The sequence below is a fragment of the Schistocerca gregaria genome, chromosome 2 (assembly GCF_023897955.1).
Source record: "Schistocerca gregaria isolate iqSchGreg1 chromosome 2, iqSchGreg1.2, whole genome shotgun sequence".
Lineage (NCBI taxonomy): Eukaryota > Metazoa > Arthropoda > Insecta > Orthoptera > Acrididae > Schistocerca > Schistocerca gregaria.
The window spans coordinates 474,579,105-474,596,620 of NC_064921.1; the positions used below are offsets into that span (position 1 = coordinate 474,579,105).

Sequence of the window (17,516 nt, forward strand, 5' to 3'; positions counted from 1 at the left end):
AGCTCTTTTTTTTATCAGATTTACTTCAGTTATTCCAGTATATGTTAGTATTTCAAGCTTCACTGCGAATAACAATAACCTTAATCTAAACTGGACAGTAATGCACAATGGTTGAGCTCCTGTGGGTTCAAACTGGACTGGACTTAGAAGAAGAAGAAGAAGAAGAAGAAGAAGAAGAAGAAGGAGGAGGAGGAGGAGGAGGAGAAAAAAAAATGCCACTTGGGGGGGGGGGGCTAATAATGCACCACAACCACCACCACCACCACCACCACCACCACCACCACCACCTCTCCCATGATTAACTTTCAAAATTAACTGTTAATTTCATTTGGTTATACAAAAACTTCAGTGAAGAGCTAGAAGAGCTATGTTGTTTACTTCAAATAGTTTGGTAATTATTGGTCAACCCCTAAGTACTGAAGCATATTTTTCATGGTGAATCATCATGATTTGTCACTATCAAGAGCCATCAACACCTGCTCTCTTTTCGTAAATGAATGCAGCAATTTTAATTAATTATTATGTGTAAGATTCTGTGTGCTTATCTTAATTAACATAGTTTTTTAGCTGTACAGACAATGCACTTTTACATAGAAGAATGAGTTGTTATATAAATGTTAATAACCAAAATACTGTTACATATATAAAGGAAAGTTTTAACTGTTGTAAAAATTACGCATTTGATATCACTTCGCTCATGAGAATACAATCTAAAGAACACTTAACTAACTCACATATCGAAGATTTTGTCATAAGTATAACAGGCTTAATATAATAGGCATACTATCTCCATGCAGATAAGGACAGGAGACCATCTAGCATTCACCATGAATAATTTACAGAGAGCACTGATGATCTAGGTCAGGGTAGTTTTACTGTGGAAGTTCCCTTGCTTTGAAGGTCTGCAGTTACTGATCTGATCTGTTGTCTTTAAGAACTTATTTTTATTCTTAACTAAATGACTTTCCTTTAACAGTAATAGGGAAGTATTAAAGGGCACACACAATTTTATAGCAACAGATTATGTCTTTCAAAAAGTTCTCTCTTTAAATAAATTTTGTCTCTTTTTTTAAGATATTGTTAATACTACTATTATCAGTTACAGTTTGTTTCCACCACTGTTATCAAAATAATTACATAAATTTGTAATTTCATATGAGTAGCAAATTTCCTATCTGGAAAATGACTTTTTGATGTATAATATATTTTTGTTTTTATTACTGGGTAAATAAAAAAACAGGTTCATCATATACAAGTACATCCAAGTAAAACAACATAAATAAGTCTTCACTCAGAAAGTTAATATTGCACAACATATGATGTGGAATGTTGCAAAATATTACAGAACAATTCTTTATGTTCAGCTGCTAGTAAAAACGTTATGCCTACATGGCAAAGCTGTTTTGATTTTTGGCATTTCCAATCAACAGAAAATTGTATAACTAATTAAAACATATTTTATACACATATGTACAAAAACATACAAAGTTTATTAGGATATGTACCATTAGTATCAATGGCGTTAAAACCTAAAGTATCACATTCAGTACAAAAAAATTAGCAAAATTGTAACTAGCATCATATGCTCTCATAAAATCAACTGGATTACTCTCAACAAATTTCCTTTCATATAAACCCAGTGGACATTTTAAAACTTTATTCTGATGCTGTAAGCATCAAAGCTTTAACAACTGCACTGAAACCTACCTATACTGTTACAGCTTTGGTGTAGGAGCTGTTGTCACTCCAGTATATATCATAAAGTTAGCACTAAAGCTTTTCAGGAAACTGCAATCCAAGAACAGAAAATTTCTCTGAATGGTGAAAATACTGTTAAGCATATATACACATTACAACACAGTGTAAATAAGAGTCAATAGTTTTTAGAGAAAAGAGGTGGAGCAATATACTATTAATTTATTAATATAAAAATATGTTCATGGTCAAATTGTTACTAGAGGACAATTATCTGTACACAGCACATAAAAAATATACATTTATATACAAATCTCAAGTACTACTTGGGATTAACACAACCTTAATACTAGAGTAGTTCCCTGAATCCAGTTGTGCTCATGTATGACACTGTGACCAAAAGTATCACATAAAAAACCTAACAATGAAGCAACAACCAGTATGCAGTTATAATGAATGTTGCAGCGTACTTACAAACATTAGAAACAAATATCAGTCACAAGCAAGAGGTTTTAACAAAACCTTATATAATGTTATGACTCAATACTCTGATGGAAGTAAGAGGATAGCCAGGATAAAATATCACACAGTTAGCCATAAATCCTCATTCTTTCATTTTACATTAATGGCTTTAACAAGCTGAATCTTACTGTTACATTGTACAAACTAGGCAATGTGATAACAAGAAGCAAAAATCTATCAAAGGCCATATTTGACTAAAGTTTTTTTTTTAGAGCTCTTAGAGAAAATTGTATATCAGTATTTTGTGGAGTATTGAAAATAGCTCAATGCTTTCCCCTTCTCCCACACTCATCATAAATACACAAACTTCCAAACACACTTTCTATCTTACAAATATTTGTATTTCAACAGCAGTAGAAGCTGTACAGTTTTCCATATTATATAACTGATGTAAATACTGAAAGAATACACACAAACAACTGACACAAATAATTGAAGAGACTTCCACATAAATACATAATTACAAACAACAGTAACATATTGCTTAAAAAGAGCCTGTAAAGCTTGAATTAAAAACACAGATTCCAAATGATGAAGATATGATTAAACTTTCATGCAAGTATACCGAATGCTTAATTTTGGCATAATGATCTATACCTAAGACAAATGAAAGAGTTTATTTATTTTCAAGTAAAGAGTAAAACAACCACATGAGATGTTATCTTAATAAAAAATTCTGCTTCATAATTATGAAGATCACTCTCTTGTTTGCAATATATAATCTCCGTTTCCTTTTTTGGTCACATCATACACCTGTTCAATGAAGAGTAATTTTTCACTGGCAATTCTCTTGTGCAAAACTATATACACAGACAACTCACAACTGTGAATGTTGATTGATTGCGCCGCAGTCTGTTAAAAAAGGTTATCCTTGATTATGCACAAAATACATAAATTACTCTGTAATAACTATATAACCAAAGCCATGTCTTTCTTATTAGGCAGAGCCACTTTTTTTCCTTGCCACAAACTGTTATGAATGGTGAAAGCATCAATTGTGACTGTAAGGTGTTTTGTGTGGACTTGGGAAAAACATTTGCCACCGGAATTATACCTGAAATCACAAGAAGGAAATAATTAGAGCTATGGTATTTCTGAAGTGATATCAGGAAGTAATACAATGTGATATAGCATTGTTATCTGCAATTCAAGACACATTTCAAGGCTGGAATTTTTTTGGTTTTCAAACACATTTATGCTTTTTGCAACTTATGAGAAACTATCAAAGCTATCCAAACGCACAGTTTAAACAGAAGAAGAAGAAGAAGAAGAAAGGGGGGGGGGGGGGGATCTGCTTAAACTCTGCCAAGTGATTTTAATTTAATTATTAACCTGCACTTGTGCTTAACACTGTTTCACTTAATATTAGATTATATCTGAATTTTACTGATTTCAGACCTGTGACGTGTTGTTGCTCATGGATATGGGACAAGTCCAAATTAACATTATTGTAAAACTCACATCTGTAGAATTAAATAAATCAGCTAAAAACTAATGGTATATAAAAATTTAACTTTGTTACTTTAGACTCATAATAAAATAACCACAATCTCTGCAGAATGAATTAATCAGTTATAAGCTTATGGCACATAAGTAGCCACTCCCATATGCTTTACACTGCTGTGTCTTTTTTTTTGTAGCCATTGGGTAATTGTACTTTTGGCCTAGGTAATAAATTTGACCACCCCCCCTTCGACTCTTATAACTGCCATCTGGTTTCTGTACAAATTGTAAATAGCCTTTCGCTCCCGGTATTTTACCCCTGCCACTTTTAGAATTTGAAAAAGAGTATTCCAGTCAACATTGTCAAAAGCTTTCTCTTAGTCTACAAATGCTAGAAACGTAGGTTTGCCTTTCCTTAATCTTTCTTCTAAGATAAGTCGTAAGGTCAGTATTGCCTCACGTGTTCCAACATTTCTAGGAATCCAAACTGATCCTCCCCGAGGTCCGCATCTACCAGTTTTTCCATTTGTCTGTAAAGAATTCGCGTTAGTATTTTGCAGCTGTGACTTATTAAACTGATAGTTCGGTAATTTTCATATCTGTCAGCACCTGCTTTCTTTGGGATTGGAATTATTATATTCTTCTTGAAGTCTGAGGGTATTTCCCTGTCTCATACATCTTCCTCACCAGATGGTAGAGGTTTGTCATGACTGGCTCTCCCAAGGCCGTCAGTAGTTCTAATGGAATGTTGTCTACTCCGGGGGCCTTGTTTCGAAGTCAGGTAGATCCAACACATAAAAAGGAGATACTGACTCACCTTCAAGTTACAGGCCAATTTCTATAGTCCTGGCTTTTTCTAAAGTGCTGGAATGAGTAATTTGTCTGTGTTGGCAAGGAAATGTCAAGAATAGAACAAGTTAACATACGTGAAACTTCCTGGCAGATTAAAACTGTTAACATAGGTGTCCCCCAAGGATCCATATTGGCCCTTTTTCTGTTCCTAGTAATGACCAATGATCTGCCATCATTTATAAAGTCTAGTGCTGTTCTACATGCAGATGATACAACTTTTCTTTGCTCTGGTAATGAGCTCAGCAGCCTTAAAAGTTGTGTTGCAAAGACAATGTTAAATTTTGGGTGGTATATTTACACAATACATTATCTTAGGATCAACATGTACAATACATTAGTGGTAAGCTGTCATGATAAATTTATCTGTGAAGGTGACTTATAGATTGTTTACCCGAAATAATGTTAAACCATCATATTTCTCATTCTTCCAAAGCATACCAACATATATTATTTTATGGAGGAACTCTAGTTGTTTGCTTGACATCTTAGTACTGCAGACAAAAACTATTGTGATAATTACCGATTCTTCTTATAAGGCACACTTTGTAACCATTGTTTTGTGACCAAAAGGTCATGATGTAATAAACTTCTACAATTACTATGTTTTAATTTACACAAACAGAAGTTACCGCAATCAAAACACAGAGAAAATTTACATTCTTACAGTACAAGAGGGAATAGAAGCATTTCTACCCGATACCATAGACTGTCAAAATCACTGAACAGTTATGAACTCATCGGGCACAAATTATTTAATAAAGTTCCACAATCTGTACAAGAATTACTAGTACAAGCATTCAAACAAATACTGCATGATTGACTAATTATCAACCTATTCAATGACATAAATGAATACTTCAACTGTTACGTAATATTGTAACACCAACAACAGTCTTGCTGTTTCTTTTAAATTATCAATTGTGTTGTATAAAATGTGTGTGATTTCTATTGCTGTAATGGCTGAATGACAATGAAATAATAATAATAATAATAATAATAATAATAATAATAATAATAATAATAATTATTATTATTATTATTATCATCATCATCATTATCGATAGATCATTCAAATGACAGCTCTGGTAAAAGCGCATGTCTATTTTTTCATAAAAATATGTATATTCTCATGAAGAAAGCACACTATTTTTGAATATCAGGAAAGGAGACAAGCTCACTTCTCTCATTGTCTTAATTATTCTTCTCTACATAACACATCTCTTTGTGTGAGATGCCCCAAAATTGAGTATACATGCTTGTTGAGCATACACGTGCAAAGGATGTACATTTTAATCAAACAATGGAAAATCTAGGACGGAATGCAAAATATTATGAAAAGGGAAGTTGCCAGTCGCCATATAGCGGAGATGTTGCAGATAGGCACAAGAAAAAGACTCAGACAGACAAAAGTTAGTTTGTCACAGTCTTCTTGTCGTGCCTATCTGCGACTCATCCCTTCAATATGGTTGCACATTTTAGTGTCTCAATGTCAAAGATTTTAATCAGGACATTAAATGTACAGCACAAATTCCTCGTCTACTTACTAACTCTTTATTTATATCATTTCATAGTGTGTCATCTGTCCATAGTGTGACGAATTTAGAGGTGACCTCTTGGGTTATGGGTACATCTTCATATCCAGCATCATCTGTCCTTGATAAAATGACATGTAATGGGTGAAAATTTATACAGATAGTTTTGTGTTTATTCAGAAACAGTTTGTTTGTGCTTAACCAATTTACCAGAGTAGAGTTTTCATCAAAAATTGTGTTATGGAGTTCATGTGCACTGTGATTTGAAAACAGTATAATGGTGTCATTGGCTAACATTACTGACAGATCTTTTTACAGACTTTGGGACAGATTATCGATAAATATAATACACAGAAGGGAACCAAGAATGGAACCTTGCGAAGAATGTAATGTCTTAAGACTTGCTCCTTTAACTGTATACTTCCAACATTTTTTGGGGTTATTACAACTTTTTTGAACTCTGCCCAAGATATGCGAGCTAAACATCATTGCATTGCACTTAATTTCACACTGTAGCAGTTTATTAATAAGTAATTCCTGGTTTATGAGACCTAAGTCCTTCGCAGCATCAAGGAAGACTCCTATTCTATGCTTTCTGTCATTGAGTGCACTATAAACTTCATTTGGAAATTAATACAGGGCCCCATTTTTTGATCTCCCTTTTCGAAAGTCAATGTGATAAGGACTCAACAAACAGTTTATTTCCAGGAACTTAATAACACAGTCACACACTGCCTTCTCGAGAACATTGGTATGCTTGATAGGATTGAGACAGGTCTGTAGTTATTAACATCACCCCTGTCATCCTTTTTAAGGAGAGGAACCACTTTGGTGCCATGAAAATTGTACGGAACTGGCCTGACAGCAAGGAGTAGTTCATTGCGTCTGAAAACGGATAAGACATGATGACATATTTATTTTAGAAGATAAACAGGTATGCCATCAAAACCACTTGAGTACGAGTTTGATTTCTGTTCTATAATTCTTCAGATTTCACCTTGTGTGAATGAATCAAGAAATAATGTTTCGGGGAATAACTCTAGGTCTGAAAATACAGCAGGCCTACGACAGCACTCTAGAGATGGTATCAATACAATATTAAGTGTTTTTGCGTGTTAGAATACATGAAGCATTCACTGGTTATGAGTGTTCAGTTTGCACTTGTATGCAAATACAGAAAAGCTGCATCTTGTCACCAGAGCATTTTGCATTGATTTCACCAGTTTCTTGATACGGTTGTCTGCATGAAGTGAAAAATCATTGGGCAACCAACTATTTAAAATCAAACTGCAAAGTGAGTGAGACAGAACTGTGTGTGCAGTCCACAAAAATCAACCATTCGTGCAAGTCATGAACTGGGTATTCCACAAATGTTTTGCAGTGGTGTTTGCATTTCAAACTCCTGTTATTTGCAAATGTTAGGAAATCTCACTCAAGATAATTATGACCAACTTGATTGGAGTTTTGTACCAAAATGCAATAAGCTATGGAAGGTGACAATGATGGTGATGATGGCTTGATGGGGACAGTGACATTTGGCAACAAGGCGATTCTGCATCTGTCAGTAGACGTACAGCACCCATGTGAGAGTGTGGGGTATAGTACTGTCCCGTGTCTGTGAACGGTTGGAAAGAAATTTTCCAAGGTAAATGTCTTCTTTGATAAGTCCAAAACAAAACTGTATGGCCCCTTTTCCTTCACTGAGCAGATGGTGACAGGTTGCGTACCCAGATATATTACAGTTGTGGATGCTGCCACAGTCAACTGCTCACTCCTTGACTTTCATCTTTAAACAGGACGGGGCTTCACCTCACTAGAGCCTTTCTCAATGGAGAACTGCCTCATTATTGGATAGGGCATGCTGGTCTGGTTGATGTCCCTCTGTTGTCATGGACCCTCCTCCCTCCACAGGTCGCCAGATCTCATACCATGGAGTTTCTTCCTGTGGGGTTATGTTAAGGACATATAGTGTGAACACTTCAATGTTGCTGTGATAGACATTGATGGAAACATGCTAGTGAACATATGGATGCGACTGGATTACCATTTGGATGTGTGCTGGGCAGCCAAGGACGCACTGAACATTTGTAGAATGTACTAGAAACAAGGTGAGTGTACTTATCTTGTCATGTATCTCCCATCTTTGTATGTTGTATACTTGTAAATTAATAGTACTTTGAAACTCTATGAATCTTTTAGACTAACACTGTATAAATGACAGTGGTATGTTTCTGGTGCTGAAGAAAGCATTTTCTTTTCCCATCCTACTTCCTGCTGCCCATCCTCTCTATCACCTGCTTTCATCTTCTCTCTGAACTTCACGTAAGTTACATTTACAGGCTACTGTAAACACCACAATTCCACCTGGGATCCATTTCAGTGTGTGTTTTGTACCTTCACCCACACTGTTTTCATATCCGATTTCCACTATTCTGATCTACCATGAACTAAACTAACCTCCTTTTTATCCTCATATGCAACTAAATCTGCCTGAACTAGTGAGAGTCATTTCTGTCCTAAGCTCCTGCTTGTTGTTTGCTTCGCACTTTGCAGAAGTGCCTGTGACATTTAAAAATGTACCACCTGATTTCTCTGAACATAAAGTCTTGGGAAAATAACTGCTGTTGTCATCACCCATAAGATGGGCAACATCCTAAATTTGGCTGTGTCCAATGTTTCCATCATAATAACAGTTTCACATTCTGTTCTAAATTTCAAATAGAGAGAGAGAGAGAGAGAGAGAGAGAGAGAGAGAGAGAGAGAGAGAGAGAGAAGCCAATACTCTAATTGGAAGCTGTGTCTGTAAGTTAACCACCACTCATCTGCACGCATGAATTTCTGTTTCTCATCATAGTGCATTGTTCACATAACAGAATATCCATTATCACAATAAAAATTATGAATATACATTAAGTAATTACTATTATTTGCTACCGGCACCACCATGGCTGAAAAAAAAAAAAAAAAATTGTAGCTGCAAATAAGAAACTTTATCAAATACTTACTTGAAGAACTTGTCAAACATTCTATCATTCACTTGTTTAGGGCCGGTCCCATACAATTTTAGCACTTCTTCTCGATCCGGACAATATGAATATAGGGCTCTAAACTGGCAGCCAGCATCCCTAAATAAGATTAAGAAATGTTTGCTTTCTGAACGAGCAATTTCTTCTAACACTCGTCGCTTAGCTTCTTTGTTGACAACACCAGGGAAAACACAATATTCCACAGCATTCAGCATTATTCCACGATTTGATTTAGTTGCTGGTTGTTTGTACAGTCTTGGACCTGTAAATTTCAGGTTTCTCATTTTTTATTTCCGTAATTAAAACCAAAAATTATTTTTGTTTCTTATCATACAGTACAGACAATATAATTATATTTTATTATTAGAAGACCAGATTGGAAAGTAACTCACGCCTACAGATATTGACATGACTAATGCACATGAGAGCACGAAGTGTATACTTTTCCAGACCACCTCATTAAGCAAAGACCAATTTTCTTAATAATTGAGGGTACTGAATTACTTGTATTTAAAAGAATATAATTTTCACCCGATAGACCTTAAGAAAACAGTTCTTCAGTTGTTTACATTTAAACCCTGCGGTAGACATTACTTAGAGACAATCTTGGAAATAAATACATTCAGAAAGAGTCTAAATATGGAATTGCAGGGATGTAATGTTATGTCAGTGAAGAAGAACCAGAGGTCTTTTGCCCTTCTGTGATGCTCTATCTGTTAAGCCATAGTATGAACAAAGCAGACACTACGTAACAGCCTTTGTAGTACATTAAATGCAAAAGAAGTGAAACATATATAAATGAAGAATGCAGATTCAGCCTCACTAACACATGGAGAATAATGAAGGAGACAATTCACCGAAAAGCAGAAGAACTGCATCATCAAGAGATACACAAATGAAAGGTACGGAGGTTGGCTAACTTTCAGAAAGCACTTCCTTTTCTGGGAAGAGATGTGCATGTGCTTGTCTGTGTGCGTGTGCATGTTTTTTCTACAGCCAGAAAAAAGAAATGCATTCCAAAAGCTAGCCAAGCTCCATATCTTTTGTTTATGTTCCTATCATTGATGCACCACTTCTGCCTTTCAGTGAGTCATCTCCTTTATTCCTAAATAAGTTGTAACAAAGAGAATTCATTTATATCTACGTATATACTCTGCAAGCCACCACACGGTACCACTACTATTATGTGGACAGTATATTGTGGCAGTCAGGAGTGACCATAAACAAATGAGAACTTTGACTGCCCAATGGGAGAGGGGTGGTGCAGGGAAATAAGCCCTGCCTCCCTCTCAAAGGGTTGCCATCCTACGCCCGCGTTCTACGCTTCCACGAAAGTGGAACATAGGGTTCGTTGATTCCTTTTGTTATGGTAAGAGACACATACAAATTCCTTTACGCTCCAGGATTACTCTCTCCACTCATTTGAATATCAAAAAAGAAAACAAGCAATCCACAACACAAAGTAAATTGGAGTACACAAAATGTTTGGTAGTGGCGTAATCATTTCCTTTCCTGTTCCACTTGTAAACAGAGAGAAACAAAAATTACTTTCTATACAGCGCTGTTCAAGTCCTAATTACTCTCATTCTATCTTCGTAGTTCTTACACATAATGTACATTGACAGTCTAAATTTTCTCAATAGTGTTTCACAAGAAGAATATTGTATTCACTCCAGGCATTTCAATTTCAATTTGAGTTCATGGAACATATCAGACACTTACACGTTGATTGAACTTACCAGTAACAAATCGAGCAGCACACCTCTGAATTGCTTTAATGTCTCCCTGTCCAAACTGATGGAGATCCCAAAGTACTCTAGCAGTGCTCACGACTGAGTCAAACAAATGTTCTATACATTCTACACTTTCCCAGAATTCTTCCAATAAACTGATGTCTGCCATTAGCCCTCCCTACAGCCCATCTCACATGACTGTTAATTTCACATCCCTTTGGAATGTTATGCCTAGATATTTAATCAATGTCACTGTGACAAGCACCACATCACCAATACTGCATTAGAATGTTGCAGAACTGTTTTTCCTATCATCATCATTGACTACATTTAGAGCAAGCAATCATGCATCAAACCATAAGAAAATTCTGCGAGAGTCATCCTGTATTGTCTTCTACTCACTCAGTGATGATATTTTTCCATAAACTATTTGTAGTGTCACTGCAAATGTTGTAGGTAAAAATCTTGACAAGTTCTTGACAGATTTACTTCAAATTTTTACACAATAATGCAATAAGCATTCGGTCTGACATAGCTAACATTTTTTTTTAAACAATAAAGTACAGTTTTTCTGTTAAAACTGACTGCGAGAAAGAAAATGCTGTGCTTTGCTGCACTTCCTTTTCTTTCTCACAGTCAGTTTTAACTGTGATGGCAGGCCATTTAAACTGTTAGACTACTGTGTGCTCTTTTGTTTCCTTTATCACAGCTGGTTTTAACAGAAAACATGGAACTTGTACGAATGGCTTATCACCTTATGATCAGGAACTCTTACAGAATGTGAATCATTCAAAACTTTGTAGTCCAGTCTCGCAGCAGATTAAAACTACATGACATGCTGTCATTGAAGTTACTACTATCCTCACAGTCCCAGCAGCAGGAGATATCTCTCATACAGCACGTACCAATGATCACAACCGATTTACAAATTTGTTTTAAGTGACTTCAATTCCCAATCAAGTTTTCATTGGCTATAACAATAAACAAGGCTCAAGGTCAGCGAGAGAGGAAATGGCGAGGCGCCACGTGGGAGGGAAAGGGTAGTATGGTCAGAGTGGGGGGGGGGGGGGGGGGGTGCATCAGGACATATATCCAATTCCCATACATATTTAGCAATTGCAGAGCATTATCGGGTTCACTAGTTTATTTAAAGAGAGAACAAGAGCCATCATATCACACTTCCCTGCTGCATTCCTAACAAAACTCCTGTCTTTGACGAACATTCATCAAGGACAAATTATTGGGTTCTATTATGAGAGTATGCTGAAAAGCAAGTCTCAAATTTTTTATGTGAAAACTCTTAATCTTTTAAAGAAAACAAATGATATTAACATTCTATGCCTTTTATTCTCCATGTCTACATTTTATTTCTCAACATAGTCAGACTGGTAACAAACACATTTCTCCCAAAAAGAGACCAGTTTGCTGATACCATCACTGTAGTATGTTTGACTTTGTTGACAGAGCCACAACCTCACCCCTGCTTGCACCACTTCAAAAGTGTCAAAGTGAAGTCTTCAAAGGTACCCTTTACATTTTAGAAACCAATTAAAATCGGATGAACCTAGCTGGAACTGTCTGGAGGATGACTGATGACAGTAAACCCAAGGTGCTGGATTGCTGTACATGTCACAGCACTTGTATGTGGTCTGGCACTGTCATGCTGAAGGATATGGAACGCCATGTGTGGACAAACTCCCCAAATTCAAACTCTATTACAGCACACTGTTTCTGGCACACCAACATAGTTACATTACTCATCACTGCATTACATGCTACAATTTGGAGACTTCTAGTGGTAAAGGCCTGCAAATATGTAGAAATGAAAAAATAAAGATGTACAATCTTCATAACAATTTTAAATAAAAATGCTTTAAGAGTTTTCACATAAAAAGTTTGGAAGCAATACTTTTCAGCATGCCCTCACACTTAAGAGGTCCTTGTGCCACTTTTATATCTGGGAAACTATTCTGTATGTTCGGACCTTCATTAACACTCTGCAGTGGGATACCACATCAAATGCTTTCTAGAAATCTATGAATGTGGAACCTGCGTGTTGTGCTTTGTCCATGGTTCAAAGGACGTCATTTGTAGAAAGATCAAGCTGAGTTTGCAGGAGTCATGTTTTCTAAATCCGTGCTCAATTGTGGACATAAGCTTTACCATCTCAAGGAACTTTATTATATTTGAAATGAGTATATGTTCAAGAATTCTGCAGTAAACCGATGTTACAGATATGGGACTGTAACTTGGTGAGTCTCATCTATTACCCTTCTTTTACACAGAAGTCAATTGTGCTTCTTTCCAGTCACTTGGCAGTTACGTCGGGTGAGAGATTCACTATAAATGTGAGCTAAGTAATGGGAGAATGCTGTAGAGTAATCTCTGTATAACAAAATGGTATTCCATTCGAACTTTCTTTTCCAACTCTTTCGGGGCCTTCTTAATGTCAGGAATGCCTCTCACTATATCCTCCATAAAGGAGTCTACATGATGGTTTGTTTTTATGATCCTCCTGCATGAATGGTTTCCTTAACATGATATTTAAAATTTTAGTTTCTTTTTCCCACTTTCTAGTGCCACACCAGATTCTCATTGAGGTTACAAAAAACTGCACACACCTTGTAACCTCACATCTTCAGGGTATCGATCATTGAACTATATTAAATAAAATCATCATAACTTCTGAACAGTTTGGGTTAGGACGTTTGAACTGCATGGTTGGCTGTGGGGCATGATGGGAATTAGTATGCATATGCATGGTTTGATTTAGTGGTGAAGCCCACTTTTTTAGGGATGGGTTCATCAATAAGCAAAATTGGCTCATTTGGGGGACTGCGAATTTGCAATTCATAACGAGAAGTCTCTTCACAATCGAAGGGTGACTCTGTGGTGTGCAATTTGAGGCACCGGAATAATGGGTGCATTATTCCTTGATGGCATGGCGACTACCAAATGGTACATGAAGGCTTTGGAAGATGATTTTGCCCCCACTATCCAAAGTGACCCAGATTTTGACGAGATGTAGTTCACGCAACATGGAGCTCGCCCCCCTTCGAAGTACAAGAGTGTTTGATATCCTGGAGGAGCACTTTGGGGAACCCAGAAACCACTGGCATAGGCCTCAATTGGCCACCATATTCTCTAGATCTGAACGCATGTGACTATTTTTTTAGGGCTATATTGAAGACAACATGTTTTTGCTATTCATCTGCAGCACATTGCCAATGATGGCAGACATGTCATAACCTAAATCTGAATATCTGTAGTGATGCGTACATGTTGAATAAAGTGTGCGCATGTCCTGTAGTTTGTAACTAGTTTACTTTTTTTTTTCATACAGTTCAATAATTGTCACCCTGTAGATCCAAATAAGCCATTGATATCTGAATGCATCACAGTCAGTTTGACAAGGTTAAATGATGAGACATTCTCTGATGGAGCACCTTCTAGGCAAGAAGACTCTTGGGTCATGTATTGTAAGTAACCACTGATCCAACCTCATTCATGCACTTAAAATGATGGGGAATTTCAACAAGAATTCTCTTGAATTTTACATTTGTCTAACCCATGTAGCTTTCAAAACAGTGTTAATGCACTACTATTCCTTCATATTCTTCTTTCCTTGTTTTTCAGATTCCCAACTACATAATTATTATTCTGTTTGCTGCCCTGTTTTACCCACGTCAACTTCCCATCCCCCCTTGTTTCCTTCAGTTCACTTTGAAGTGGATTTTTCATAGTCATGTTCTTACATGTGTGTTTCTAGATGTAGTGCCTATCTTACCCTTCTTTGCAACGCTGATGCAGTCATGCACTACTATGCTGCCTCTTGTCCTTGCACACATTTAATATCCCATTATCCTCAGTAATTACTTTTTCATTTCTCCCTTTCTTCAGTATGTTCAGATCTCAAAATGCTGAACAACAACAACAACAACAACATTTTTTTTTGAGATGCTGGAGGGCATGAACAACTACATTACCTTACTGTGACAGACCGAAGATTCTTTAATTAGAGAGCTGACTTTTCATTGTCTATGAAACTTCACACTCAATGTTTGAAGTTATTTACAATTTACCTTTCCTAGAACCATGTTCTGTGCACAGCTTACTGGTAATAATTATGAGGAGCATTTAATAAACAATGCAACACTTTTTTTCTTTGAAAGGAAGTTGGTTTTACTCAAGTTTCCAATACACCATTTTATTCCCCACTCTCAGCTACAAAACCATATTTTTCAACATAATCTTCATTCAATGCAGCAGCCTTACACCATGCACGAATGTGTCAGCACTACTAACAGTGACGTCTAGTTGTGTGGCGTGGTGTTTGTTTGTGATATCTCTCTCTCTCTCTCTCTCTCTCTCTCTCTCTCTCTCTCTCACCTTGAATGAGAGTGTCCGAATGTTTCAACATTGCGGGAGTCACAGCTGTGTGCGGCTGGCCGGTACACGGGAGAATGGACAGGTTTCCACGATCTAGTTGTGATGATTACAGATGCCTAACCCAACAAATCACCATGCCTTTTATTCATGGCCAGGTCCCTACAGACGTTCTGCAAGTGCCTATGAATATCTATGACGCTCTGGTTTTCTGCCACAGAAGAAAATCTCGATGATAGCTCTTGGCTTGCAATGCACCTCCATCAAAAATGTCATTTTGTAGGTTATGTATAGTGTCACCACCAACTAGAACTTCATGAAACTATACCCCCACAATGATCCACAAATTCTGCATGTCTGCATTTGTTTCATAACCAGCAGAAGGTATCTTTCTCATCTTTTAGTCACTTGTCTCCAATTTACTTCTTTTATATATTTTTCACCCACTGTCTTTTCAATTTTATTTGTGTGTCAGTGACAGGAGCTCATTCATGACTCACTGTTAAGCGTTTCCAATTTTCCAAATATTCATTTACTGAGTTCTATCTGTGTGTATCACAGTTGTTTCCTGCCTTAGGAAACACTCCACCCATCTAAACCTCCTTCATTTTTATCCCAATATCCAAGTGATACTATAATGAATATTGTTAGTAAGACCCATGGGTCATAGGCTGCAGGTCAAAAAGTACACTATTGTCCCACAAAATTAGTATAGAACACAGACTGCAGTAAATTTTAAAATATCAATAAAATAATGAACCACCATTCCAGGCAACATAGCTAGTGCCCATCAGGAGTATATAATACCACTAGAATAAATAATATTTAATGTGTGATTAGATATAGAGACTTGGGAGCACAGGAAATGCTATTCTTTATTTATTGTAAATGATGTTGGAACTTTATTAATCTACACTGGCAACTAGGAGAGCACTGCTGCTGTTGAGCACTGCTGCTGTTATATGCTGCCATTCTTAACAGTGCCTGAAAGAGGTTAGGATTGGCCACTGCACTGTAAGCTTTTAGCAGAAGTGTTTATGGCTTGAAGCGATAGTGCAGTCTCACAATGCAGACTGCCAGTATGTTGGTTGCTGCTAGCAGCCAAGACAACTGATGCCTGTAATCATGATTACGGTTTGTGCTGGCAGGCCACTTCAGTATCTCCAGCATCTCTTTAATCTTCCTTTTGAAGGTAAGTGTCTGCCTGTCTAACAAACAGATATCCTCAAACTGCAGATGTTTATCACACAGTGACCTATCAGCACACAGCTAAACATGCATGAATGCTACGTACAGCATGGAAAACATATTAAATTAACAGTAGCAGAATACCAATATTAATGTGGTGAATATAAACAGTTTGAGGAGGCTCACTTCTAACTATGCAACCAACTGGAAAAGAAAGATCCAGGAAGTGAGAGAAATTACAAATTGGTCACCATACAGGCAAGACTGCAGTTGCGAGGCTACCCATTCTTTGCACTCGATAACAATCCAACAGAAAACACACACAATAAGACAAGACACTCATGAGCAGCTCACTCCTGATTCACCAATGTGGCCCAATAAAAATCCAACAGCAATTACTATCAACGATCATCACCATAACCCCTTCTCCCAACCAATGGTACCTAAGCATACATCACATTTATCCTTTTAAGGTTTATAAGGTAGGACAGAATTCAGTATGTTGGAGTCCATGTTTCATTGCTCAAATTGTATTACACACCCTGTTGAAGGCAACTTACAATAGTGGCTGAAAGTTAATGTGGTTTCCAATCATAAAAGTCAGTGAACATATATCAATAAATAATCACTAACATTTCAGAACATACTCTTTGCATTCATTTACCTGTATATTCCATCATGGAACTTGGCGTTGAACTGACATCACTAGACCCATCATCAAAAATCCGTCTCTTTGTCATCAACCCAGGTGGTAACGATCCAGGACCTGCACGAGATAAAACTAAATAATAAAATACATATACGTAAGTACACAAGTAAACAGAAACTGGGTTGACTACTTACAGTTTCTTTCCTTATAGTCAGTCACATCAACTAAATTGTGTCATAACTATACTTTACTGACATGGATGGAAAATGTTACACCATAAACACATTGACCAAACACTACCAAACTTATATTTCAATATTTCAATTTCATCTTTACACAAGCTCATTTTCAGTACAGAAAAAAACATATCTTCTACAGAAGAAGACTGATGTGAGTACATGATGGCTATTTGTGTGTGTGTGTGTGTGTGTGTGTGTGTGTGTGTGTGTTTTCACTAGCGGAATACTTCACAAGAAGATTATAACACAGC

At 36.7% G+C, this 17,516-nt stretch overlaps 1 protein-coding gene across 19 annotated transcripts in view; it reads right to left on the minus strand.

Moving 5' to 3' along the window:
* Nucleotides 1-1,196: 1,196 nt before the first annotated feature.
* LOC126326569 (patronin) overlaps nucleotides 1,197-17,516 on the minus strand; it is a 377,528-nt gene continuing 361,208 nt past the window's right edge. For all 19 annotated transcript variants that reach the window (XM_049995777.1, XM_049995779.1, XM_049995784.1 and 16 more), the window contains 3 exons: nucleotides 17,042-17,143; nucleotides 9,050-9,332; nucleotides 1,197-3,271 (listed from right to left, as the gene is read on the minus strand). In XM_049995777.1, the coding sequence (XP_049851734.1) occupies nucleotides 3,127-3,271; nucleotides 9,050-9,332; nucleotides 17,042-17,143 (530 nt within the window). In that variant the 3' untranslated portion in view covers nucleotides 1,197-3,126. The remainder of the gene's footprint in view (nucleotides 3,272-9,049; nucleotides 9,333-17,041; nucleotides 17,144-17,516) is intronic.